This window comes from Oncorhynchus clarkii, chromosome 10 (genome assembly GCF_045791955.1).
Source record: "Oncorhynchus clarkii lewisi isolate Uvic-CL-2024 chromosome 10, UVic_Ocla_1.0, whole genome shotgun sequence".
NCBI lineage: Eukaryota > Metazoa > Chordata > Actinopteri > Salmoniformes > Salmonidae > Oncorhynchus > Oncorhynchus clarkii.
The window spans coordinates 7,547,165-7,573,760 of NC_092156.1; the positions used below are offsets into that span (position 1 = coordinate 7,547,165).

General features: G+C 44.6%; 1 protein-coding gene across 1 annotated transcript in view; it reads right to left on the reverse strand.

The window, feature by feature from the left end:
- The window catches only part of LOC139419408 (calcium/calmodulin-dependent protein kinase kinase 1-like), a 108,466-nt gene extending 97,267 nt beyond the window's left edge, over positions 1-11,199 (reverse strand). The window contains exon 1 of the mRNA XM_071169355.1: positions 10,758-11,199. Coding sequence (XP_071025456.1) covers positions 10,758-11,081 — 324 coding nt within the window. The 5' untranslated portion in view covers positions 11,082-11,199. The remainder of the gene's footprint in view (positions 1-10,757) is intronic.
- Positions 11,200-26,596: the final 15,397 nt, after the last annotated feature.

Below are 26,596 nucleotides of genomic sequence, written 5' to 3' on the forward strand. Positions count from 1 at the left end.
TAAGAAACTTGAGAATAAAAATTGGCTTCTTCTATAGAAATAGGTTCCGGCCTCTCGCTAAATAGTCCATGTTCCTACCGTTCCTAGTACGCGGCAACATCATCTATATGAACGCAGCTGCCACACCATTACAGCTGCTAGATACGGTAGTGTCTATGGCTATGCCGGATTAAGTGATATGACATGCTATTCTATAAAATAATTCCTACGCAATTAATATCACCTGATTGAGCTAATCATGTAAATGTAATTAACTAGAGAGTCGGGGCACCAGGAAATAATATTTACAGAGCTGTTATCTTCTGAATAAACTCTTAAAGACCTAGTAATGTTTTACATCCAACACCATAGTGAGGGCAGAGAGACACACCTGAGTGCACTGTGCGAGGCTGGAACCCACTTAAACAGACATTACTCCTTCAGTACTGAGCATCGGGTGACGAGCCAATTAATAGAAGAGGGAAATGTATTGGTGCCAAAATGCTGCGCATGCTTTTTCTGAAAAGTGTGAAGGCGATGCTGTCACTGTGGTTGGAAAATGAGGAGAGAGATGGAGGGGGCAGAGTGAGAAAGAGAGAGAGACGAGAGAGAGAGAGAGAGAGAGAGAGAGAGAGAGAGAGAGAGAGAGAGAGAAAGAGGTTCCTAATACCACTGAAACATCAAAACTATGAGACACGGATGTGGATGTGGGATGCTGTTGTGGGTGTGGGATGCTGTTGTGGATATGGGATGCTGTTGTGGATGTGGGATGCTGTTGTGGATATGGGAAGCTGTTGTGGGTGTGGGATGCTGTTGTGGGTGTGGGATGCTGTTGTGGGTGTGGGATGCTGTTGTGGGTGTGGGATGAGGTTGTGGGTGTGGGATGCTGTTGTGGATATGGGATGCTGTTGTGGGTGTGGGATGCTGTTGTGGATATGGGATGCTGTTGTGGATATGGGATGCTGTTGTGGATGTGGGATGCTGTTGTGGATATGGGATGCTGTTGTGGATATGGGATGCTGTTGTGGATGTGGGATGCTGTTGTTGGTATGGGATGCTGTTGTGGGTATGGGATGCTGTTGTGGATATGGGATGCTGTTGTTGATATGGGATGCTGTTGTGGATGTGGGATGCTGTTGTGGATATGGGATGCTGTTGTGGATATGGGATGCTGTTGTGGATGTGGGATGCTGTTGTGGGTGTGGGATGCTGTTGTGGGTGTGGGATGCTGTTGTGGATGTGGGATGCTGTTGTGGATATGGGATGCTGTTGTGGATGTGGGATGCTGTTGTGGGTGTGGGATGCTCTTGTGGGTGTGGGATGATGTTGTGGATTTGGGATGCTGTTGTGGGTTTGGGATGCTGTTGTGGATGTGGGATGCTGTTGTGGATATGGGATGCGGTTGTGGGTGTGGGATGCTGTTGTGGGTGTGGGATGCTCTTGTGGGTGTGGGATGCTGTTGTGGATATGGGATGCTGTTGTGTGTGTGGGATGCTGTTGTGGGTGTGGGATGCTGTTGTGGGTGTGGGATGCTGTTGTGGATATGGGATGCGGTTGTGGGTGTGGGATGCTGTTGTGGGTGTGGGATGCTCTTGTGGGTGTGGGATGAGGTTGTGGGTGTGGGATGCTGTTGTGGATATGGGATGCTGTTGTGGGTGTGGGATGCTGTTGTGGCTATGGGATGCTGTTGTGGATATGGGATGCTGTTGTGGATGTGGGATGCTGTTGTGGATATGGGATGCTGTTGTGGATTTGGGATGCTGTTGTGGATGTGGGATGCTGTTGTTGGTATGGGATGCTGTTGTGGGTATGGGATGCTGTTGTGGATATGGGATGCTGTTGTTGATATGGGATGCTGTTGTGGATGTGGGATGCTGTTGTGGATATGGGATGCTGTTGTGGATATGGGATGCTGTTGTGGATGTGGGATGCTGTTGTGGGTGTGGGATGCTGTTGTGGGTGTGGGATGCTGTTGTGGATGTGGGATGCTGTTGTGGATGTGGGATGCTGTTGTGGATGTGGGATGCTGTTGTGGGTGTGGGATGCTCTTGTGGGTGTGGGATGCTGTTGTGGGTGTGGGATGCTGTTGTGGGTGTGGGATGCTGTTGTGGATGTGGGATGCTGTTGTGGATATGGGATGCGGTTGTGGGTGTGGGATGCTGTTGTGGGTGTGGGATGCTCTTGTGGGTGTGGGATGCTGTTGTGGATATGGGATGCAGTTGTGTGTGTGGGATGCTGTTGTGGGTGTGGGATGCTGTTGTGGGTGTGGGATGCTGTTGTGGATATGGGATGCGGTTGTGGGTGTGGGATGCTGTTGTGGGTGTGGGATGCTCTTGTGGGTGTGGGATGCTGTTGTGGATATGGGATGCAGTAGTGGGTGTGGGATGCTGTTGTGGGTGTGGGATGCTCTTGTGGGTGTGGGATGCTGTTGTGGTGTGGGATGCTGTTGTGGGTGTGGGATGCTGTTGTGGATGTGGGATGCTGTTGTGGATGTGGGATGCTGTTGTGGATATGGAATGCGGTTGTGGGTGTGGGATGCTGTTGTGGGTGTGGGATGCTGTTGTGGGTGAGGGATGCTGTTGTGGGTGTGGGATGCTGTTGTGGGTGTGGGATGCTGTTGTGGGTGTGGGATGCTGTTGTGGATATGGGATGCGGTTGTGGGTGTGGGATGCTGTTGTGGGTGTGGGATGCTGTTGTGGGTGTGGGATGCTGTTGTGGATATGGGATGCGGTTGTGGGTGTGGGATGCTGTTGTGGGTGTGGGATGCTCTTGTGGGTGTGGGATGCTGTTGTGGGTGTGGGATGCTGTTGTGGGTGTGGGATGCTGTTGTGGGTGTGGGATGCTCTTGTGGGTGTGGGATGCTGTTGTGGGTGTGGGATGCTTTTGTGGGTGTGGGATGCTGTTGTGGGTGTGGCTGAGATCATCTGACTGTCAGTGTTGTTAAAGCATCGCTGCATTGCTGGGTTTCAGGTGTTACTCTTCTGATTACTGTGGTTAATCCTCGGCTTCAAAACAAGAGACTCCATAATTAGGTTCATCCCTCTAAGACAGGGAGAGAGGAAGGGAGAGAGATATAGGAAGGGAGAAAGAGAGAGAGAGAGAGAGAGAGAGAGAGAGAGAGAGACATATTTCCCTCAGATTACACAGATCCACAAAGAATTCGAAAACAAATCCAATTTTGATAAACTCCCATATCTACTGGGTGAAATTCCACAGTGTGCCATCACAGCAGCAAGATTTGTGGCCTGTTGCCACAAGAAAAGGGCAACCAGTGATGAACAAACACCATTGTAAATACAACCCATATTTATGCCTATTTATTTTATCTTGTGTCCTTTAACCATTTGTACATTGTTAAAACACTGTATACAGTGCCTTGCGAAAGTATTCGGCCCCCTTGAACTTTGCGACCTTTTGCCACATTTCAGGCTTCAAACATAAAGATATAAAACTGTATTTTTTGTGAAGAATCAACAACAAGAACTGAAAAATTGGGCGTGCAAAATTATTCAGCCCCCTTAAGTTAATACTTTGTAGCGCCACCTTTTGCTGCGATTACAGCTGTAAGTCGCTTGGGGTATGTCTCTATCAGTTTTGCACATCGAGAGACTACATTTTTTCCCATTCCTCTTTGCAAAACAGCTCGAGCTCAGTGAGGTTGGATGGAGAGCATTTGTGAACAGCAGTTTTCAGTTCTTTCCACAGATTCTCGATTGGATTCAGGTCTGGACTTTGACTTGGCCATTCTAACACCTGGATATGTTTATTTTTGAACCATTCCATTGTAGATTTTGCTTTATGTTTTGGATCATTGTCTTGTTGGAAGACAAATCTCCGTCCCAGTCTCAGGTCTTTTGCAGACTCCATCAGGTTTTCTTCCAGAATGGTCCTGTATTTGGCTCCATCCATCTTCCCATCAATTTTAACCATCTTCCCTGTCGCTGCTGAAGAAAAGCAGGCCCAAACCATGATGCTGCCACCACCATGTTTGACAGTGGGGATGGTGTGTTCAGCTGTGTTGCTTTTACGCCAAACATAACGTTTTGCATTGTTGCCAAAAAGTTCCATTTTGGTTTCATTTGACCAGAGCACCTTCTTCCACATGTTTGGTGTGTCTCCCAGGTGGCTTGTGGCAAACTTTAAACGACACTTTTTATGGATATCTTTAAGAAATGGCTTTCTTCTTGCCACTCTTCCATAAAGGCCAGATTTGTGCAATATACGACTGATTGTTGTCCTATGGACAGAGTCTCCCACCTCAGCTGTAGATCTCTGCAGTTCATCCAGAGTGATCATGGGCCTCTTGGCTGCATCTCTGATCAGTCTTCTCCTTGTATGAGAAGAAAGTTTAGAGGGACGGCCAGGTCTTGGTAGATTTGCAGTGGTCTGATACTCCTTCCATTTCAATATTATCGCTTGCACAGTGCTCCTTGGGATGTTTAAAGCTTGGGAAATCTTTTTGTATCCAAATCCGGCTTTAAACTTCTTCACAACAGTATCTCGGACCTGCCTGGTGTGTTCCTTGTTTTTCATGATGCTCTCTGCGCTTTTAACGGACCTCTGAGACTATCACAGTGCAGGTGCATTTATACGGAGACTTGATTACACACAGTTGGATTGTATTTATCATCATTAGTCATTTAGGTCAACATTGGATCATTCAGAGATCCTCACTGAACTTCTGGAGAGAGTTTGCTGCACTGAAAGTAAAGGGGCTGAATAATTTTGCACGCCCAATTTTTCAGTTTTTGATTTGTTAAAAAAGTTTGAAATATCCAATAAATGTCGTTCCACTTCATGATTGTGTCCCACTTGTTGTTGATTCTTCACAAAAAAATACAGTTTTATATCTTTATGTTTGAAGCCTGAAATGTGGCAAAAGGTCGCAAAGTTCAAGGGGGCCGAATACTTTCGCAAGGCACTGTATATATAATATGACATTTGTAATGTCCTTATTGTTTTGAAACTTCTGTATGTGTAATGTTTACTGTTAATTTTTATTGTTTATTTCACTTTATATATCCACTTTATATATTATCTACCTCACTTGCTTTGGCAATGTTAACACATGTTTCCCATGCCAATAAAGCCCTTGAACTGAATTGAAAATTAGAGAGAGAGAGAGAGAGAGAGAGAGAGGAAGGGAGAGAGAGAGAGAGAGAGAGGAAGGGAGAGAGAGAGAGAAAGAGAGAGAGAGAGAGAGAGAGAGAGAGAGAGGGGAAGGGAGAGAGAGAGGAAGGGAGAGAGAGAGACAGGGAGAGAGGAAGGGAGGGAGAGAGGAAGGGGGAGAGAGAGAGAGAGAGAGAGAGAGAGAGAGAGAGAGAGAGAAAGAGAGGAAGGAAGAGAGAGAGGAAGGGAGAGAGAGAGACAGGGAGAGAGGAAGGGAGGGAGAGAGAGAGAGAGACGTAGTGTGAGAGCAGTGGAGTAAAGTACTCAAGTAGAAATACTTTAAAGTACTACTTTTAGGGGGTCTGTACTTTACTTTTGACAGGAAAATGGTCCAATTCACACACTTGTCAAGAGAACATCACTGCTCATCCCTATTGCCTCTGATCTGGCAGACTCACTAAACATGAACGCTCAGTTTGTAAATTATGTCCGAGACGGAGTGTGAGAGAGACAGAAAGAGAGAGAAAGACAGAGAGGTAGAGAGATTGACAGAGACGGAGTGTGAGAGAGACAGAAAGAGAGAGAAAGACAGAGAGGTAGAGAGATTGTAAAACATACTGTGTCTGTAAAATGTATATAGCGCATATAAGCCTAAGTGCTTTTGTCCATTAGTTTACTCTAATTAGAGGAGGGTGGTAGGGTTAGGGGAAAATAACAAAGGAGAATATCAATACTTTTAAAAAGTATATACACTGTATATTTACAAAAAATATATATTAGGGATTGGAAATGATGCAGACAATGACATTGATAGAAGCCACAATCTATCTGCAATATTAAAGCTGAAATACCCCAAGTCAATAAGAGGAAAACCTCCTCTCTCTCTCACCATGCCATTCAAGGTTAACCTGGTTCACTCTCACTCAGCACGGCTACAACCTTGGTGCGTCCCACGTTTAACCCTATTACCCACAGGGCTTTGGTCAAAAGGAGTAGGGTGCTATATTAGAGCACTATATAGGGACTAGGGTGCTGTAGTAGTGCACTATATAGGGAATAGGGTGCTATAGTAGTGCACTTTATAGGGAATAGGGTGCTATATTAGTGTACTATATAGGGAATAGGGTGCTATATTAGTGCACTATATAGGGAATAGGGTGCTATATTAGTGCACTATATAGGGAAGAGGGTACTATAGTAGTGCACTATATAGGGAATAGGGTGCTATAGTAGTGCACTATATAGGGAATAGGGTGCTATAGTAGTGCACTATATAGGGAATAGGGTGCTATAGTAGTGCACTATATAGGGAATAGGGTGCTATATTAGTGCACTATATAGGGAATAGGGTGCTATATTAGTGTACTATATAGGGAATAGGGTGCTATAGTAGTGCACTATATAGGGAATAGGGTGCTACAGTAGTGCACTATATAGGGAATAGGGTGCTATAGTAGTGTACTATATAGGGAATAGGGTGCTATATTAGTGCACTATATAGGGAATAGGGTGCTATATTAGTGTACTATATAGGGAATAGGGTGCTATAGTAGTGCACTATATAGGGAATAGGGTGCTATATTAGTGCACTATATAGGGAATAGGGTGCTATAGTAGTGCACTATATAGGGAATAGTGTGATATATTAGTGTACTATATAGGGAATAGGGTGCTATAGTAGTGGACTATATAGGGAATAGTGTGCTATAGTAGTGTACTATATAGGGAATAGGGTGCTATAGTAGTGGACTATATAGGGAATAGGGTGCCATTTGGGACCCAGAGCCTCTGGTCTTGGAGAAGCTGACAGCCAGAGCCAGACAGAACCTTTAATAAATCCTCTTAAAGTTAAAGTCCCATATTTGAGGACCCTTTTTGATTTTTTTTGTATTCAATTCAGTCTGGTATGAGAAGTGTTCCCCATCTGCAAAGACATGGTTCCTCTGCTATTGAGCTGTGCCTTAAAATCTACAGCGTGACTTACTACCATATATGGGCATAAGAGTGTATAAGGGCAGGCCGAGTCGATGACCTCATTTCAAGATGGCTGCTACCTACATTACGGTTAGCGTTGTGAAGCATAAACAAAATAAACCCGGAATAAATTGATTCACACCAAAAGCCGGGACTCCACACATCATGAGGATATCTTATTTGTCTGGCTGTGACCTACTGTTATTGATCACCAGCCCCAAGAGTCAAAATGTGTATTTTATACAACGTTTTCACCAAACAGCAAACATCTTACAAGGTCAATTTGGTCTGTGTTTGAGCTGTAGCTACACGAGGGGTATGACATTTAATCCTTAGGTTGGTGGGAACAAATCTAGCCTATTGACAATGTTCTCTAATGATGTATGACTTAATGGCAACATCGAAAGTCCACCTAGTGACTATATCTTTGCGCATCAAAAATATGATGAAAACACACCACCACAATGTATGAGGGAGGTTGGTGTTGTTGTTTTTATAGTAAACAATAACTTTAAGGCACATGCAGTGTGCAAAAACAGTGCAATTACCACATTCAGACACTTTGGAGAGGTTGAAAGGATACTTGAATGTACCCTGGATACCCCATAACACCACACTGTTTGAGTTTTATTTTATTTTTAATTAAATCTTTATTCAACCAGGTAGGTCAGTTGAGAACAAGTTCTCATTTACAACTGTGACCTGGTCAAGATAACGCAAAGCAGTGCGACAAAAACAACAACACAGAGTTACACATGGAGTAAAACAAACATACAGTCAATAACAACACAATAGAAAAATCGATATACAGCGTGTGCAAATGTAGTACGATTAGGGAGGTAAGGCAATAAATAGGCCATAGTGGCGAAATAATTTCAATTTAGCATTAATACTGGAGTGATAGATGTGCATTTCAAGCTAAAGTGTCCCTAGCTAACGTTAGGTGGCTGGGTCGTTAGCTAACGTGTGATGTGATGTGTGTGATCTTACATGTTGTTTACCTAGCGAGGTTAATTGTTTAGCTAGCTAGCTAGGTACAGTGTACAACACCTGTTGAATATGGCCAGTGGCAGTAAACGTCAGCAAAAAAACGTAATGAAATTGTTGCCAGCGCTGGTTAGGCTGTTTTCATGTTATCCAGAGGTAAACAAATCTTCGGCCAGAGCGTCAAGTTTGCTCTCTGAACGCAAGGAGATGGACGGGGCTAAAGCTTCAGAGGGTGTGGACGATGCTGAATGGGTGTGGCCAAAGCTTAAGAGGGTGTGGACGATGCTGAATGGGTGGAGCTAAAGCTTCAGAGGGTGTGGACGATGCTGAATGGGTGGGGCTAAAGCTTAAGAGGGTGTGGACGATGCTGAATGGGTGTGGCTAAAGCTTAAGAGGGTGTGGACGATGCTGAATGGGTGGGGCTAAAGCTTCAGAGGGTGTGGACGATGCTGAATGGGTGGGGCTAAAGCTTCAGAGGGTGTGGACAATGCTGAATGGGTGGGGCTAAAGCTTAAGAGGGTGTGGACGATGCTGAATGGCTGGGGCTAAAGCTTAAGAGGGTGTAGACGATGCTGAATGGGTGGGGCTAAATCTTAAGAGGGTGTGTACGATGCTGAATGGGTGGGGCTAAAGCTTAAGAGGGTGTGGACGATGCTGAATGGGTGGGGCTAACGCTTAAGAGGGTGTGGACGATGCTGAATGGGTGGGGCTAAAGCTTAAGAGGGTGTGGACGATGCTGAATGGCTGGGGCTAAAGCTTAAGAGGGTGTAGATGATGCTGAATGGGTGGGGCTAAATCTTAAGAGGGTGTGTACGATTCTGAATGGGTGGGGCTAAAGCTTAAGAGGGTGTGGACGATGCTGAATGGGTGTGGCTAAAGCTTAAGAGGGTGTGGACGATGCTGAATGGGTGTGGCTAAAGCTTAAGAGGGTGTGGACGATGCTGAATGGGTGTGGCTAAAGCTTAAGAGGGTGTGGACGATGCTGAATGGGTGTGGCTAAAGCTTAAGAGGGTGTGGACGATGCTAAATGGGTGGGGCTAAAGCTTCAGAGGGTGTGGACGATGCTGAATGGGTGGGGCTAAAGCTTAAGAGGGTGTGGACGATGCTGAATGGGTGGGGCTAAAGCTTAAGAGGGTGTGGACGATGCTGAATGGGTGTGGCTAAAGCTTAAGAGGGTGTGGACGATGCTGAATGGGTGTGGCTAAAGCTTAAGAGGGTGTGGACGATGCTGAATGGGTGTGGCTAAAGCTTAAGAGGGTGTGGACGATGCTGAATGGGTGTGGCTAAAGCTTAAGAGGGTGTGGACGATGCTGAATGGGTGGGGCTAAAGCTTCAGAGGGTGTGGACGATGCTGAATGGGTGGGGCTAAAGCTTAAGAGGGTGTGGACGATGCTGAATGGGTGGGGCTAAAGCTTAAGAGGGTGTGGACGATGCTGAATGGGTAGGACTAAAGCTTCAGAGGGTATGGACAATGCTGAATGGGTGGGGCTAAAGCTTCAGAGGGTGTGGACGATGCTGAATGGGTGTAGACAAGGAAGAGCTCTCTCACCGAAACGCTAAAATGCCCTTTTCTCAAAAGTGAGTTTACAAGTTTATCAACTTTCAAAGCAGAATTTCTTTTCCATTGTTCCTCAAAAATGCAGTGTATGATATACCATTTTGTAGCTCTGAGTCTCTACTTTTACCAATGTAAAACAAATATTTCACATTTTGCTACATAGAACACAAAATCCAGGTGTTGTGTCACATTCTACCATTACATTTAAGAGGTATATCTTTCAGTCTTGGACTGCTTCCCAAATGGAACTCTATTCCCTATAAAGTGCACTACTTTAGACCAGAGTCCAAGTGGAATAGGGTGCCATTTCATACACACTCTTGGAGATGGGCTACTTCCTGGTGTTCTCTCAGATGAGACCAGACGGTTATGCAGCTAGAGGCAACATATTCTATATGTGCATTACACATTAATGTCAATCCCACAATGTCATGACCGTCCCTGAGCAGAGCACTGCCCTAGGTCATCTCAGAACACACACACACACACACACACACACACACACACACACACACACACACACACACACACACACACACACACACACACACACACACACACACACACACACACACACACACACACACACACACACACACAGGGATTAGTATGTGGACCCATTAAATGCTGCTAAGACTTAAGCTCTCTGAGAGAGAAAGCTCCGGTCTGCCTGACCGACCGTCCAGTGGCACGCCAGACGCCAGCTCGGACGAGATTCACTTTCTTTCCAATACAAGTCTATTCTGCACTACAAATCACAGTTCACAATGATGGAGTATACAATCCCACCATTCACTGATCCCACTGCACACACACACACACACGCACACACACGCACACACACACACACACACAGCTGTGACTCTCAAGCCAACAATGACTGCAAAAAGATGAAAACAGGATTTCTCTGGCTGTGGCTGCTGGTGTCTTCAACATTTTAATTCTATTCATCTTTTATTTAAACCTGAAAACCTCTTGGTATTCAGTCAGATGTTCTACCACTGAACTATGCCTCCAAACCCCATTTATAAATCTGACTTAGCCCTCTCAATTCAATTCAAAACATAGGAGCAATAATCATGTTTATTGCACTGAACTGAATTGCATTAAAGTCCTTTTTCCTGCGTAGGCGCAGAGTCCGTTCACTCACCTCTGCATCTGAGATGGAGACCTGCTTGGACTCCACTGTGGGTCTGCGTGCCACACGGGGGGAGACGTGAGTCCCCTCTGATGGGTACGTCCCTCGTTCCTGTAGCGACAGCTTCCTCCCTGAGAGGTGCGCCCGAGAAGGAGGGCCCCTTTTAGCTCCGCCCTGCTGAGCCCCGTTCCTCACGCCATTGGCCGGTGAGACGTCTGTCTCGGTGGTCTTCATGGTGACTGCGGCCATCATGGCGGTGAGGTTACTGGTGTCAGGGGTCATTGAGTCAGGGTCGGAGTCGTCCCTTCTGCAGCCCGGGTCGGTACTCATAGCCATCACTGGAAGTAGCAATGGGGGGAACGCCGGAGTAAAAGGGGAGGAGGGAGGCGGCGTGGGCACAACAGCATCAACGTGGTCTGGGCCAGCCAGGGGGGGAGGGGGGACTTGCACTGGAGTCTCACTGCAGACAACAGAGAGTAGAGAGAGGGATCATTTCATATAAGAAGATAACACGATTGAGATTATTCTATTTTTGTTGATTTAACCTTAATTTGACCTGTATTTATCCTATTGAGGAAACCAATGGAGACCTGGCCAAGAGGGCAATAGAAATACACATCAAACACATTATGATGTCATAGGACATGAATAATACAGACATTGATATAGTATCGAGGTTCCATGATTTAACGGGTTACAGATAACAACCAGACCAATCTAATCCACCCAAGAGGAAAAAACGTTTGGTTTTTTAGCTAATTGTAACATTCTGTCGTAAAGAGCACATGTTTAACTCCATAAAAATCTGTTTCCCATCTAAAGAGGTTAAATAATGATGGTGAAAATCCATCTGCCTCCTCCTCTCCAACAGCCCCTCTATCTCTCCCTCTCTCCATCTGCCTCCTCCTCTCCAACAGCCCCTCTATCTCTCCCTCTCTCCATCTGCCTCCTCCTCTCCAACAGCCCCTCTATCTCTCCCTCTCTCCATCTGCCTCCTCCTCTCCAACAGCCGATCTATCTCTCCCTCTCTCCATCTGCCTCTCAATTCAATTCAATTCAAGGGGCTTTATTGGCATGGGAAACATGTGTTAACATTGCCAAAGCAGGTGAGGTAGATAATATACAAAAGTGAAATAAACAATCAAAATACAGTGTTGTAACAATGTACAAATGGTTAAAGTACACAAGGGAAAATAAATAAGCATAAAGATGGGTTGTATTTACAATGGTGTTTGTTCTTCACTGGTTGCCCTTTTCTTGTGGCAACAGGTCACAAATCTTGCTGCCGTGATGGCACACGGGAATTTCACCCAGTAGATATGGGAGTTTAGTGAGCACATAGCCTGTCTTCTCTTGAGAGCCATGTCTGCCTACTGCGGCCTTTCTCAATAGCAAGGCTATGCTCACTGAGTCTGTACATAGTCAAAGCTTTCCTTAAGTTTGTGTCAGTCAGAGTGGTCAGGTATTCTGCCACTGTGTACTCTCTGTTTAGGGCCAAATAGCATTCTAGTTTGCTCTGTTTTTTTGTTAATTCTTTCCAATGTGTCAAGTAATTATCTTTTTGTTTTCTCATGATTTGGTTGGGTCTATTGTGCTGCTGTCCTGGGGCTCTGTGCGGTGTGTTTGTGTTTGTGAACAGAGCCCCAGGACCAGCTTGCTTAGGGGACTCTTCTCCAGGTTCATCTCTCTGTAGGTGATGGCTTTGTTATGGAAGGTTTGGGAATCGCTTCCTTTTAGGTGGTTGTAGAATTTAACGGCTCTGTTCTGGATTTTGATAATTAGTGGGTATCGGCCTAATTCTGCTCTGCATGCATTATTTGGTGTTCTACGTTGTACACAGAGGATATTTTTGCAGAATTCTGCGTGCAGAGTCTCAATTTGGTGTTTGTCCCATTTTGTGAATTCTTGGTTGGTGAGCGGACCCCAGACCTCACAACCAATAAAGGGCAATGGGCTCTATGACTGATTCAAGTATTTTTAGCCAGATCCTAATTGGTATGTTGAAATGTATGTTCCTTTTGATGGCATAGAATGCCCTTCTTGCCTTGTCTCTCAGATCGTTCACAGCTTTGTGGAAGTTACCTGTGGCGCTGATGTTTAGGCCAAGGTATGTATCATTTTTTGTGTGCTCTAGGGCAACAGTGTCTAGATGGAATTTGTATTTGTGGTCCTGGCGACTGGACCTTTTTTGGAACACCCTTATTTTGGTCTTACTGAGATTTACTGTCAGGGCCCAGGTCTGACAGAATCTGTGCAGAAGATCTATGTGCTGCTGTAGGCCCTCCTTGGTTGGTGACAGAAGCACCAGATCATCAGCAAACAGTAGACATTTGACTTCGGATTCTAGTAGGTTGAGGCCGGGTACTGCAGACTTTTCTAGGGCCTGCGCCAGTTCGTTGATATATATGTTGAAGAGGGTGGGGCTTAAGCTGCATTCCTGTCTCAACCCACAACCCTGTGTGAAGAAATGTGTGTGTTTTTTGCCAATTTTAACCGCACACTTGTTGTTTGTGTACATGGATTTTATAACGTCGTATGTTTTACCACCAACACCACTTTCCATCAATTTGTATAGCAGATCCTCATGCCAAATTGAGTCGAAGGCTTTTTTGAAATCAACAAAGCATGAGAAGACTTTTCCTCTCTCCATCTGCCTCTCTCTCTCTCTCTCTCCCTCCCTCCCTCTCTCTCTCTCTCTATCTCTCTCTCTCCCCATCTGCCTCTCTCTCTCTCTCTCTCTCCCTCTCTCCATCTCTCTGACTCTCCATTTGTCTCTCTCTCTCCATCTGTCCATCTGCCTCTCTCTCTCTCTCTCCCTCCCTCTCTCTCTTTATCTCTCTCTCTCCCCATCTGCCTCTCTCTCTCTCTCTCTCTCTCTCCATTTGTCTCTGTCTAACTCTCTCTCCATTTGTCTCTGTCTGTCTGTCTCTCTCTCTATCTGCCTCTCTCTCTCTCTCTCTCCATCTGTCTCTGACTCTCTCTCCATTTGTCTCTCTCTCTCTCCATCTGTCCATCTGCATCTCTCTCTCTCCCTCCCTCTCTCTCTCTATCTCTCTCTCTCTCCCCATCTGCCTCTCTCTCTCTCTCTCTCCATTTGTCTCTGTCTAACTCTCTCTCCATTTGTCTCTGTCTGTCTCTCTCTCTCTCTCTCGCTCTCTCTCTTTCCACCTATGTCTGACTCTCTCTCCATTTGTCTCTGTCTCTCTCTCTCGCTCTCTCTCTCTCTGTCTGTGTGTGTGTTTACATGTCTGTCTTAACACAGATCTGATGGACAAGATCCACTGTCTCATGCAATTTCACCGAGTGTATGTGTCTGTGTGTGTGTTTGTGTGTGTCTCTGTGTGTTTGAACCTATGTGACAATCACAGCAGAGATTTGTTCATTGTAAGCTCTCCCCTTTTATCCCAAATGTAAATGAGGGAAACAGCTTGTCATAGTGAGCTGGTATCAGAGGGAGGTGGAGCAGCCAGCTGGTTGAGGAATTATTGTCTCTGCAGAAAAGACCACAGACAGAGGTTCAGATCTACTCCTCTTAACTCTATTTTCCTATAACTGCATGGTTGGTTAAGGGCTTGTAGCAATTCACAGTAAGATTTACACCTGTTTGTAATGTCTGCTTCCAACTCACACTCTCAAACACATAGATCCCCTGAACGTAGCTCACTCTCCAGATCCCAATCACTTGAATTCTGATCACCTGTTCACACACCTGTATGTCATTATCACACACTATTTAGTTCAGTTCTTAGCACCCCGTCGTCGTGAGGTATTGTTTGTTTTGTGACACTTCTATTCAGATGGTGGTTTTCCCATAATTTAATCCTCCCGTGGATGATAGTTTGTCCTGCCTCACTAACGACGCTTTGCCTATTCCTTGCCTGTACTTTAGATTTCCTGTTATCAACCTATTGCCTGATCTCCCAGACGACGTTACTAGCCTTTTCCCTGCCTGTACTCTTGCCTTTTTTGACCCCCTGTGTATGACCTTCTGCCCGGACCAGGGGCAGGACCTGCCTGCCCCTGGACCCACTCACGACTCATCATATTTTAGTGCATGACGGTGGCTGCATCATGTTATGGGTATGCTTGTCATCGGAAACTGAATGGAGCTAAGAACAGGCAAAATCCTAGAGGAAAACCTGATAAGGTCTGCTTTCAAACAGACACTGGGAGACAAATTCACCTTTCAGCATGACAATAACCTAAAACACAAAGACAAATATACACTGGAGTTGGTTACCAAGACAACACTGAATGTTCCTGAGTGGCCTAGTTACAGTTTTGACTTAAATCAGCTTGAAAATATATGGAAAGACTTAAAAATGGGTGTATAGCAATGATCAACTTGACAGAACTTAAAGAATTTTGAAAATAATGATGTGCAAATGTTGCACATTCCAGGTGTGGAAAGATCTTAGAGACTTAACCAGAAAGACTCACAGCTGTAATCGCTCTTAGAGACTTACCCAGAAAGACTCACAGCTGTAATCGCTCTTAGAGACTTACCCAGAAAGACTCACAGCTGTAATCGCTCTTAGAGACTTACCCAGAAAGATACACAGCTGTAATCAGGGGGTTTAATATGTATCTATTTTTCATAACATTTTTTTTAATTGTAGAGTTATTCTTCCACTTTGACGTTAGTGTTGTCTGGGTCATTGACAAAAAAAGAAAGGTACATCCATTTGAATCCCACCCTGTGACATAAAAAGTGTAAAAAGTGAAGGGTTGTGAACACTTTCTAAAGGAACTATACAAACAGTAACACACACACACACCGTAACACACACACCGTAACACACACACACACCGTAACACACACACACACACACACACACACACACACACACACACACACACACACACACACACTGTAACACACACACACCGTAACACACACACACCGTAACACACACACACACCGTAACACACACACCGTAACACACACACACACCGTAACACACACACAGACACACACCGTAACACACACACACACACACACACTGCAACACACACACACACACACACTGCAACACACACACACACACCGTAACACACACACACCGTAACACACACACACTGTAACACACACGCACCGTAACACACACACACACACACACATTAACACATTGTCATCTTCTGCTATTTCTTAGAACCCTCTCCTTTAGTCAGTGGCTGGTATTCTAGATAACTGGAACTTATAACTGGGGTCAAATGGATTCAACTGGGACTTTTAACTGGGGTCAAATGGATTCAACTGGGACTTTTAACTGGGGTCAAATGGATTCAACTGGGACTTTTAACTGGGGTCAAGTGGATTCAACTGGGACTTTTAACTGGGGTCAAGTGGATTCAACTGGGACTTTTAACTGGGGTCAAATGGATTCAACTGGGACTTTTAACTGGGATCAAGTGGATTCAACTGGGACTTTTAACTGGGGTCGAGTGGATTCAACTGGGACTTTTAACTGGGGTCAAATGGATTCAACTTGGACTGTTGACTGGGGTCAAATGGATTCAACTGGGACTTTTAACTGGGGTCAAGTGGATTCAACTGGGACTTTTAACTGGGGGTCAAATGGATTCAACTGGGACTTTTAACTGGGGTCAAATGGATTCACCTGGGACTTTTAACTGGGGTCGAGTGGATTCAACTGGGACTTTTAACTGGGGTCAAGTGGATTCAACTGGGACTTTTAACTGGGGTCAAGTTGATTCAACTGGGGTCAAATGGATTCAACTGGGACTTTTAACTGGGGTCAAGTGGATTCAACTGGGACTTTTAACTGGGGTCAAATGGATTCATGCAGAATTGTATTTTTCACCAGGGCTCCTGGCTTCATGTCAACTGCAGTCGTTTCACGCTTGGCTGTGTGTGTGTGTGTGTGTGTGTGTGTGTGTTCGTGTGGGTGTACGTGTTGTCTCCACCATATCAGTTCACTCACAGTGGGTGGGCAATCCAAGTTCTGGAGGGCTGGCTGCTCGTTGCCCCTGACAACCATTAAATGTGAAGGACCTTGACGCACCTACGAATTCACTAAAACTTACAGCGTGTAGCTTTCAGTGTTCCTTGGTCGGATGACTGTCTTTCTACTAAATAACAAACACTGCTGCCAAAACAGTACACTGAAAGCAATTACACTTTGACAATCACACAATTACACTTTGACAATTACACAATTACACTTTGACAATTACACAATTACACTTTGAAAGCCTTTTCATTGGTTGAAGCAGAGTGGAGTGGTTGAGGAATTGAGAGAAAGAGAAGTGCCATTGACTCTTGACCCCATAGATGAACATGGAGAAGTCACTTCCTGGTATTAGGCTGATAAGTAAAACAACCTAATAATTGCACATGGAAGTGTTATAGAAGTGTTATAGAAAATAAACACATTCATTGGACCAGCGCCGTGGCTGATTCTATGGGATTAGCAGTGAAAACGTGACCAGAGTTCAGGAAATCATGTAGCAAAGTGGCTTTAGATTAGTCAGAAAAACATTTTAAATGAATAGAATGACAGTAAAACAGTTATGCTATGTTGTTGGCTGAGTAGTTAAGCTGAAATTTACTACGATTGTGTTTATTTTCAACTTTGATGGCGAACTGTATGTGCTGCTAATATTCTCTTTCAGAATGCCGGTGCTGGTCCTCTTCTGCATGGAATTATTACGTTGTTTTATCCTTTGATATCTTCAACCTAGGTCAAGCTGGCCCCAAACTAGAGGTTGCGACCCCGTGAGGGGTCGCCTGATATGAAAATGGGGTCACGGGAGAATTTCCAAAATCCTGAAGAAAAACATTTATACAAAAATATATATATTATAATATAGCACAGAGAGGACAGGGAGGAAAGAACACGAATGTGACAACAACTAAAATGGTCTTACTGTGGAGAATTCAAGGAATAAATAGGAGGGCAAGTGAACAAAAGTATGTGGACACCCCTTCAAATTAGTGGATTCAGATTTTTCAGCAGCACCCGTTGCTGACAGGTGTATAAAATCGAGCACACAGCCATGTAATCTCCATAGACAAACATTGTCAGTAGAATGACCTTACTGAAGAGCTCAGTGACGTTCAACGTGGCACCGTCACAGGATGCCACCTTTCCATCAAGTCAGTTTGTCAAATGTCTGTCCTGCTAGAACTGCCCCCGGTCAACTGTAAGTGCTGTTATTGTGAAGTGGAAACGCCTAGGAGCAACAACGGCTCAGTCGCAAAGTGGTAGGCCACACAAGCTCACAGAACGGGACAGAGCGTAGCGTGTAAATATTATCTGTCCTCGGTTGCAACACTCTACCGAGTTCCAAACTCCCTCTGGAAGCAACATCAGCATAGGAACTGTTTGTCGGGAACTTCATGAAATGGGTTTCCACGGCCGAGCAGCCACACACAAGCCTATGGTCACCATGCCAATGGCAAGCGTCGGCTGGAGTGGTGTAAAGCTCGACGCCATTGGAGTGGAAGTGGAAACACGTTCAAGCCAGGCCTAATCGCCCAACATCAGTGCTCAACTTCACTAATGCTCTTGTAGCTGAATGGAAGAAAGTCCCAGCGGCAATGTTCCAACATCTAGTGGAAAGCCTTCCCAGAAGAGTGGAGGCTGTTATAGGAGCAATGTTCCAACATCTAGTGGAAAGCCTTCCCAGAAGAGTGGAGGCTGTTATAGGAGCAATGTTCCAACATCTAGTGGAAAGCCTTCCTAGAAGAGTGGAGGCTGTTATAGGAGCAATGTTCCAACATCTAGTGGAAAGCCTTCCTAGAAGAGTGGATGGAGGCTGTTATAGCAGCAATGTTCCAACATCTAGTGGAAAGCCTTCCTAGAAGAGTGGAGGCTGTTATAGCAGCAATGTTCCAACATCTAGTGGAAAGCCTTCCTAGAAGAGTGGAGGCTGTTATAGGAGCAATGTTCCAACATCTAGTGGAAAGCCTTCCCAGAAGAGTGGATGGAGGCTGTTATAGCAGCAATGTTCCAACATCTAGTGGAAAGCCTTCCCAGAAGAGTGGAGGCTGTTATAGCAGCAATGTTCCAACATCTAGTGGAAAGCCTTCCCAGAAGAGTGGAGGCTGTTATAGCAGCAATGTTCCAACATCTAGTGGAAAGCCTTCACAGAAGAGTGGAGGCTGTTATAGCAGCAATGTTCCAACATCTAGTGGAAAGCCTTCACAGAAGAGTGGAGGCTGTTATAGCAGCAATGTTCCAACATCTAGTGGAAAGCCTTCCCAGAAGAGTGGAGGCTGTTATAGCAGCAATGTTCCAACATCTAGTGGAAAGCCTTCTCAGAAGAGTGGAGGCTGTTATAGGAGCAATGTTCCAACATCTAGTGGAAAGCCTTCACAGAAGAGTGGAGGCTGTTATAGCAGCAATGTTCCAACATCTAGTGGAAAGCCTTCCCAGAAGAGTGGAGGCTGTTATAGCAGCAATGTTCCAACATCTAGTGGAAAGCCTTCCCAGAAGAGTGGAGGCTGTTATAGCAGCAATGTTCCAACATCTAGTGGAAAGCCTTCTCAGAAGAGTGGAGGCTGTTATAGCAGCAATGTTCCAACATCTAGTGGAAAGCCTTCCCAGAAGAGTGGAGGCTGTTATAGCAGCAATGTTCCAACATCTAGTGGAAAGCCTTCCCAGAAGAGTGGAGGCTGTTATAGCAGCAATGTTCCAACATCTAGTGGAAAGCCTTCTCAGAAGAGTGGAGGCTGTTATAGCAGCAATGTTCCAACATCTAGTGGAAAGCCTTCCCAGAAGAGTGGAGGCTGTTATAGCAGCAATGTTCCAACATCTAGTGGAAAGCCTTCCCAGAAGAGTGGAGGCTGTTATAGCAGCAATGTTCCAACATCTAGTGGAAAGCCTTCCTAGAAGAGTGGAGGCTGTTATAGCAGCAATGTTCCAACATCTAGTGGAAAGCCTTCCCAGAAGAGTGGAGGCTGTTATGGCAGCAATGTTCCAACATCTAGTGGAAAGCCTTCACAGAAGAGTGGAGGCTGTTATAGCAGCAATGTTCCAACATCTAGTGGAAAGCCTTCTCAGAAGAGTGGAGGCTGTTATAGCAGCAATGTTCCAACATCTAGTGGAAAGCCTTCCCAGAAGAGTGGAGGCTGTTATAGCAGCAATGTTCCAACATCTAGTGGAAAGCCTTCCCAGAAGAGTGGAGGCTGTTATAGCAGCAATGTTCCAACATCTAGTGGAAAGCCTTCTCTGAAGAGTGGAGGCTGTTATAGCAGCATTGTTCCAACATCTAGTGGAAAGCCTTCCCAGAAGAGTGGAGGCTGTTATAGCAGCAATGTTCCAACATCTAGTGGAAAGCCTTCACAGAAGAGTGGAGGCTGTTATAGCAGCAATGTTCCAACATCTAGTGGAAAGCCTTCCTAGAAGAGTGGAGGCTGTTATAGCAGCAATGTTCCAACATCTAGTGGAAAGCCTTCCCAGAAGAGTGGAGGCTGTTATAGCAGCAAATGGGGGACCAACTCCATATTAATAATGCCCATGATTTTGTAATGAGACGTTCGACGAGCAGCTGTCCACATACTGTTGGTCATATAGTGAATCTCAAAATTATTGTAATGTTGAAAAAAAGGTGTATATATATATATATATATATATATATATATATATATATATATATATATACAGTGGGGAGAACAAGTATTTGATACACTGCTGATTTTGCAGGTTTTCCTACTTACAAAGCATGTAGAGGTCTGTCATTTTTATCATAGGTACACTTCAACTGTGAAAGACAGAATCTAAAACGAAAATCCAGAAAATCACATTTTATGATTTTTAAGTAAATAATTTGCATTTTATATATAAAATACTAAAACCTTCTACAGATGAGTGATCGAATCAGTGGATTCAGAGGAAATAATTCCTATTGGAGAGAGATTCATACAAAAACGAACCATGTTTCAGAAAACAGCATCAGTAAGTGTCCCACACACGAGTGATGACTGCTCACCTCCAACACTTGGAAGAGCACCTCGGGACCTACTTCTCAATCCGTTTGACTGTGATCCTGGCTCAGTTGACATGCCGGTAAGTGAAATCAAACAGCTGATCGAGCTGTCATCTGACCGAATGCATTCACGGTTCACTACGTAGGAGTTTTGGTCCCTAACTCAAAGGGAATACACTGCCATCTCCCGCTGAGCATTAATATCACGTTCAAGACAACTGGGAAATCTCCAACTTCCGACTTCAGTGCGTTCAAGGCAACTGGGAACTCTGAAAAAAAATGCGTTCTGACTGGGGAAAAAAAAAACATTTTGACTGGTCATCTAACTCGGAATTCCAACTCAGGAACTCTTTCTAGAGCTGAAGCTGAAGATCACTGACATCATGATTTGACCTCGTATTTTCCTGAGTTCCCAGTTGTCTTGAAGGCACCAAAACCAAATTTCGATCCAGGTTGGGTGTGACAGCAGAGATGAGGTGGTCCCTGTCGACCACGCCCCCTGACTTTGAGAAGCCACGCCCCCTGACTTTGAGAAGCCACGCCCCCTGACTTTGAGTAGCTCCGGCGAGACATGCATCAAGTCACACCCATCTCATTAGCGGCGGTGAGATAAGATGCAGTACATTATGTCAGACTAATTTGCAATTGACTGTCATAGCCCCACATGGCTGTTAACTACATACTTTTTTTCACATGGGTGGGGTCAAGAGAATTTTCAGGTATCAGGTATATAATTTTAACTAGAAATTATATATCGATACTGCATTTTAAAAGCCTGTTACATTAAATGAAGTGCCCTTTTAATGTAGACTACAAGGAAAATGATATAAATCTGATATCTTGTGCTGCTTGTACTACACTGTGTGTGTGTGTGTGTGTGTGTGTGTGTGTGTGTGTGTGTGTGTGTGTGTGTGTGTGTCCGTCCTTCACGAGGTTTAAGCATCAACAGGAGCCACAGTACTTCTCTATGGTACCCCATTTTGGCTTCTCCGTTGCCAAACATACAATACAAGCTTACTGTTTTCATATCATATTGCAGAGGCAGAGCAGAGCAAAATAAATACATGAATAAATAGATACATATAATGGATGGAAACTTTTGAGATTTGGCCAAACGCTCTTTCAATCCGTCCCCATCTATAGGTGGATATTAGGAGGAGATGAAGAGAATGCACACAGGGTCTGCTGATTGTCCCCTGTTCTTCAAGTAGAGACCCACTTCCAGCTTGGTCTTCATTTGTCTTCTAAATCAGTTTATCGTGTTCCAGGCAGCAAACAAAGATTGTCAAGGACGACATGGAAATGTCTATTGGATTTCAGATCACGACAGCGCCGAGTGGATTTTTTAAAATGTATTTTATATTTAACTAGGCAAGTCAGTTAAGAACAAATTTTTATTTACAATGACGGCCTACACAAAGGCAAACAGCCTCCTGCGTGGACGGGGGCTGGGATAAAAAAATATATATAAATATATACTGTGAACTGGGAACTGGGAAATCTCCAGCACAGGCAGAGAGGCAGAGACACAGAAACTCTTGTTTAACCGTGTTATCTGACACAGGTATTGATGTGCGTTTCTGTGACTCTGCCTCCCCACATATTGTTTTCACCATATGAATTGCAGCCTGTGCTGAGAGAAGGACAGTGCACCGTCTAGCCATACTCCTAACTACTTGCACATCAAGCTCTAAACCCTCAGAGGTAGTAATCACACCTGGGGCATTCTTCTTACCAAACCACACATATAGGACAAAATACACATCACGACAAGAGAGACAACACTACATAAAGAGAGACAACACTACACTACATAAAGAGAGACAACACTACACTACATAAAGAGAGACAACACTACACTACATAAAGAGAGACACCACCACACTACATAAAGAGAGACAACACTACATAAAGAGAGACAACACAACACTACATAAAGAGAGACAACACAACACTACATAAAGAGAGACAACACAACACTACATAAAGAGAGACAACACTACACTACATAAAGAGAGACAACACTACATAAAGAGAGACAACACAACACTACATAAAGAGAGACACCACAACACTACATAAAGAGAGACAACACATCACTACATAAAGAGAGACAACACAACACTACATAAAGAGAGACAACACAACACTACATAAAGAGAGACAACACTTCACTACATAAAGAGAGACAACACAACACTACATAAAGAGAGACAACACTTCACTACATAAAGAGAGACAACACTACATAAAGAGAGACAACACAACACTACATAAAGAGAGACAACACAACACTACATAAAGAGAGACAACACAACACTACATAAAGAGAGACAACACAACACTACATAAAGAGAGACAACACATCACTACATAAAGAGAGACAACACAACACTACATAAAGAGAGACACCACAACACTACATAAAGAGAGACACCACAACACTACATAAAGAGAGACAACACTACACTACATAAAGAGAGACAACACAACACTACATAAAGAGAGACAACACTACATAAAGAGAGACAACACTACATAAAGAGAGACAACACAGCATGGCAGCAACACATGACAACACAGCATGGTAGCAACATGCTGTGTCTTGCGACGGGTATACAGAGATGAGCAGTTTACACAGGAGTATAGAGTACAGTGATGTGTCCTATAAGGAGCATTGGTGGCAAATCTGATGGCCGAATGGTAAAGTACATCTAGCTGATCGAGAGCACCCTTACCTGCCGATCTATAAATTACGTCTCAGTAATCTAGCATGGGTAGGATGGTCATCTGAATCAGGGTTAGTTTGGCAGCTGGGGTGAAAGAGGAGCGATTTAAGATAGAGGAAACCAAGTCTAGATTTAACTTTAGCCTGCAGCTTTGATATGTGCTGAGAGAAGGACAGTGCACTGTCTAGCCATACTCCCAAGTACTTGTATGAGGTGACCTCAAGATCTAAACCCTCAGAGGTAGTAATAACACCTGTGGGGAGAGGGGCATTCTTCTTACCAAACCACATAACTTTATTCTGAACACCTCCAAAACAAAGGTCAAGGGTAGAGAAACGCTTGTTGGACACTAAGAAATGAAGTTCGCCCCATGAATACATCTCAATAAAACTAATAATCAAATAATGTGTTCTTCGTGGAGTTGGTTATAAGTGAGGTTCTCGCTGAGCGGTTTTCTCACTGGGTTTCATTCCCAGATGACAGCAGAGTCATTGATACAAATCCTCATTCCTCTACCTATCTGAAACACAAGCCTGTACAGTGCACGGCCATGTAGACTTGGACCGAATTGATCATGTCAGTCTCAAATATCAATCCACCAAGACAAAACTCTCTTCAGTGGAGAGGGCAGTACAGTACTCAGGGTCCTCATCCACCACAATGTACAGTACTCAGGGTCCTCATCCACCACAATGTACAGTACTCAGGGTCCTCATCCACCACCAATATCCACAACAATGTACAGTACTCAGGGTCCTCATCCACCACCAATATCCACCACAATGTACAGTACTCAGGGTCCTCATCCACCACAATGTACAGTACTCAGGGTCCTCATCCACCACAATGTACAGTACTCAGGGTCCTCATCCACCACCAATATCCACCACAATGTACAGTACTCAGGGTCCTCATCCACCACCAATATCCACCACAATGTACAGTACTCAGGGTCCTCATCCACCACAATGTACAGTACTCAGGGTCCTCATCCACCACCAATATCCACCACAATGTACAGTACTCAGGGTCCTCATCCACCACCAATATCTGTCACAATGTACAGTACTCAGGGTCCTCATCCACCACCAATATCCATCACAATGTACAGTACTCAGAGTCCTCATCCACCACCAATATCCATCACAATGTACAGTACTCAGGGCCCTCATCCACCACCAATATCCGTCACAATGTACAGTACTCAGGGTCCTCATCCACCACCAATATCCATCACAATGTACAGTACTCAGGGCCCTCATCCACCACCAATATCCGTCACAATGTACAGTACTCAGGGTCCTCATCCACCACCAATATCCATCACAATGTACAGTACTCAGGGTCCTCATCCACCACCAATATCCATCACAATGTACAGTACTCAGGGCCCTCATCCACCACTAAAATCCATCACTACCTCAATGTACAGTCCTCAGGGTCCTCATCCACCACCAATATCCAGCACAATGTACAGTACTCAGGGCCCTCATCCACCACCAATATCCATCACTACCTCAATGTTCAGTACTCCAGGGTCCACATCCACCACTAATTTCCATCACTACCGCAATGTACAGTACTCCAGAGTCCTCATCTCCCACTAATATCAATCACTACCTCAATGTACAGTACTCCAGGGTCCTCATCCACCACTAATATACATCACTACCTCAATGTACAGTACTCCAGGGTCCTCATCCACCACTAATATACATCACTACCTCAATGTAAAGTACTCATGGTCCTCATCCACCACTAATATACATCACTACCTCAATTTACAGTACTCCAGAGTCCTCATCCACCACCAATATCCATCACTACCTCAATGTAAAGTACTCAGGGTCCTCATCCACCACTAATATACATCACTACCTTAATTTACAGTACTCCAGAGTCCTCATCCACCACCAATATCCATCACACAGCTGAAGCTTGACACAAATATCTATCAAGTAAATATGCCAATGCGCTCTCCACCTCTCTCCCTCTCCCTCTCCCTCTCCCTCTCCCTCTCTCTCTCTCTCTCTCTCTCGCCAGGCTGCTCATCATTAAGCACACCTGTCACCATCGTTATGCGTACCAGCGCTTCATCGGACTCAATCATGTCACTGATTGCCTCCTCTATATCTGTCACTTCCTCAGTTTCATTCCCGTGTCTGCATAGATGTTGTTTTGTTTCTCTTGTCTGTTCTTGTTTAGTTTCATGTCTATTTATTATTAAATCCTCACCCTGTACTTGCTTCCCATCTCCCAGCATCTGTGGTTACGGAACCGTTACACTCTCCCTCTGTCTCTCTCTCTCTCTCTTTCTCTCTCTCTTTCTTTCTCTATACCTCTCTATACCTCCCTCTCTCTCTCTCTTTCTCTATACCTCTCTATACCTCCCTCTCTCTGTCTCTCTCTCTCTCTCTTTCTTTCTCTATACCTCTCTATACCTCTCTCTCTCTCTCTTTACCTCTCTATACCTCCCTCTCTCTCTTTCTCTATACCTCTCTATACCTCCCTCTCTCTCTTTCTCTATACCTCTCTATACCTCCGTCTCTCTTTCTCTATACCTCTCTATACCTCCCTCTCTCTCTTTCTCTATACCTCTCTATACCTCCGTCTCTCTCTTTCTCTATACCTCTCTATACCTCTATATTCCTCTCTCTCTCTCTCTCTACCTCTCTCTCTATACCTCTCTCTATACCTCTCTCTCTCTATACCTCTCTCTCTCTCTCTCCCTCTCTCACCCTCTCTCTATACCTCTCTCTCTCTCCCTCTCTCACCCTCTCTCTATACCTCTCTCTCTCTCTATCTCCCTCTCTCACCCTCTCTCTATACCTCTCTCTCTCCCCCTCTCTCTCTCTCCCTCTCACTGTCTCGCTCTCTTTCTCTCTCCACCCCCCCCCCCCCTCTCTCTCTCTCTCTCTCTACAACAAACACGTCTTCTTCTATTAGAATTTAACAGTAAATATTGCAGTCAAAGGTTTGAAAAAGAAAAATACATTTTAGGTGTTATATTGTCAGCTATGTACAGTGTTTTAGCAATGTGCAAATAGTTACTAAGTATAGTAGGGGAAGATAAATAAACAGATAAATATTGGCAGTATTTACTCTCTCTCTCACACACACACACACACACACACGCACGCACACGCACACACACACAGACACGCACAC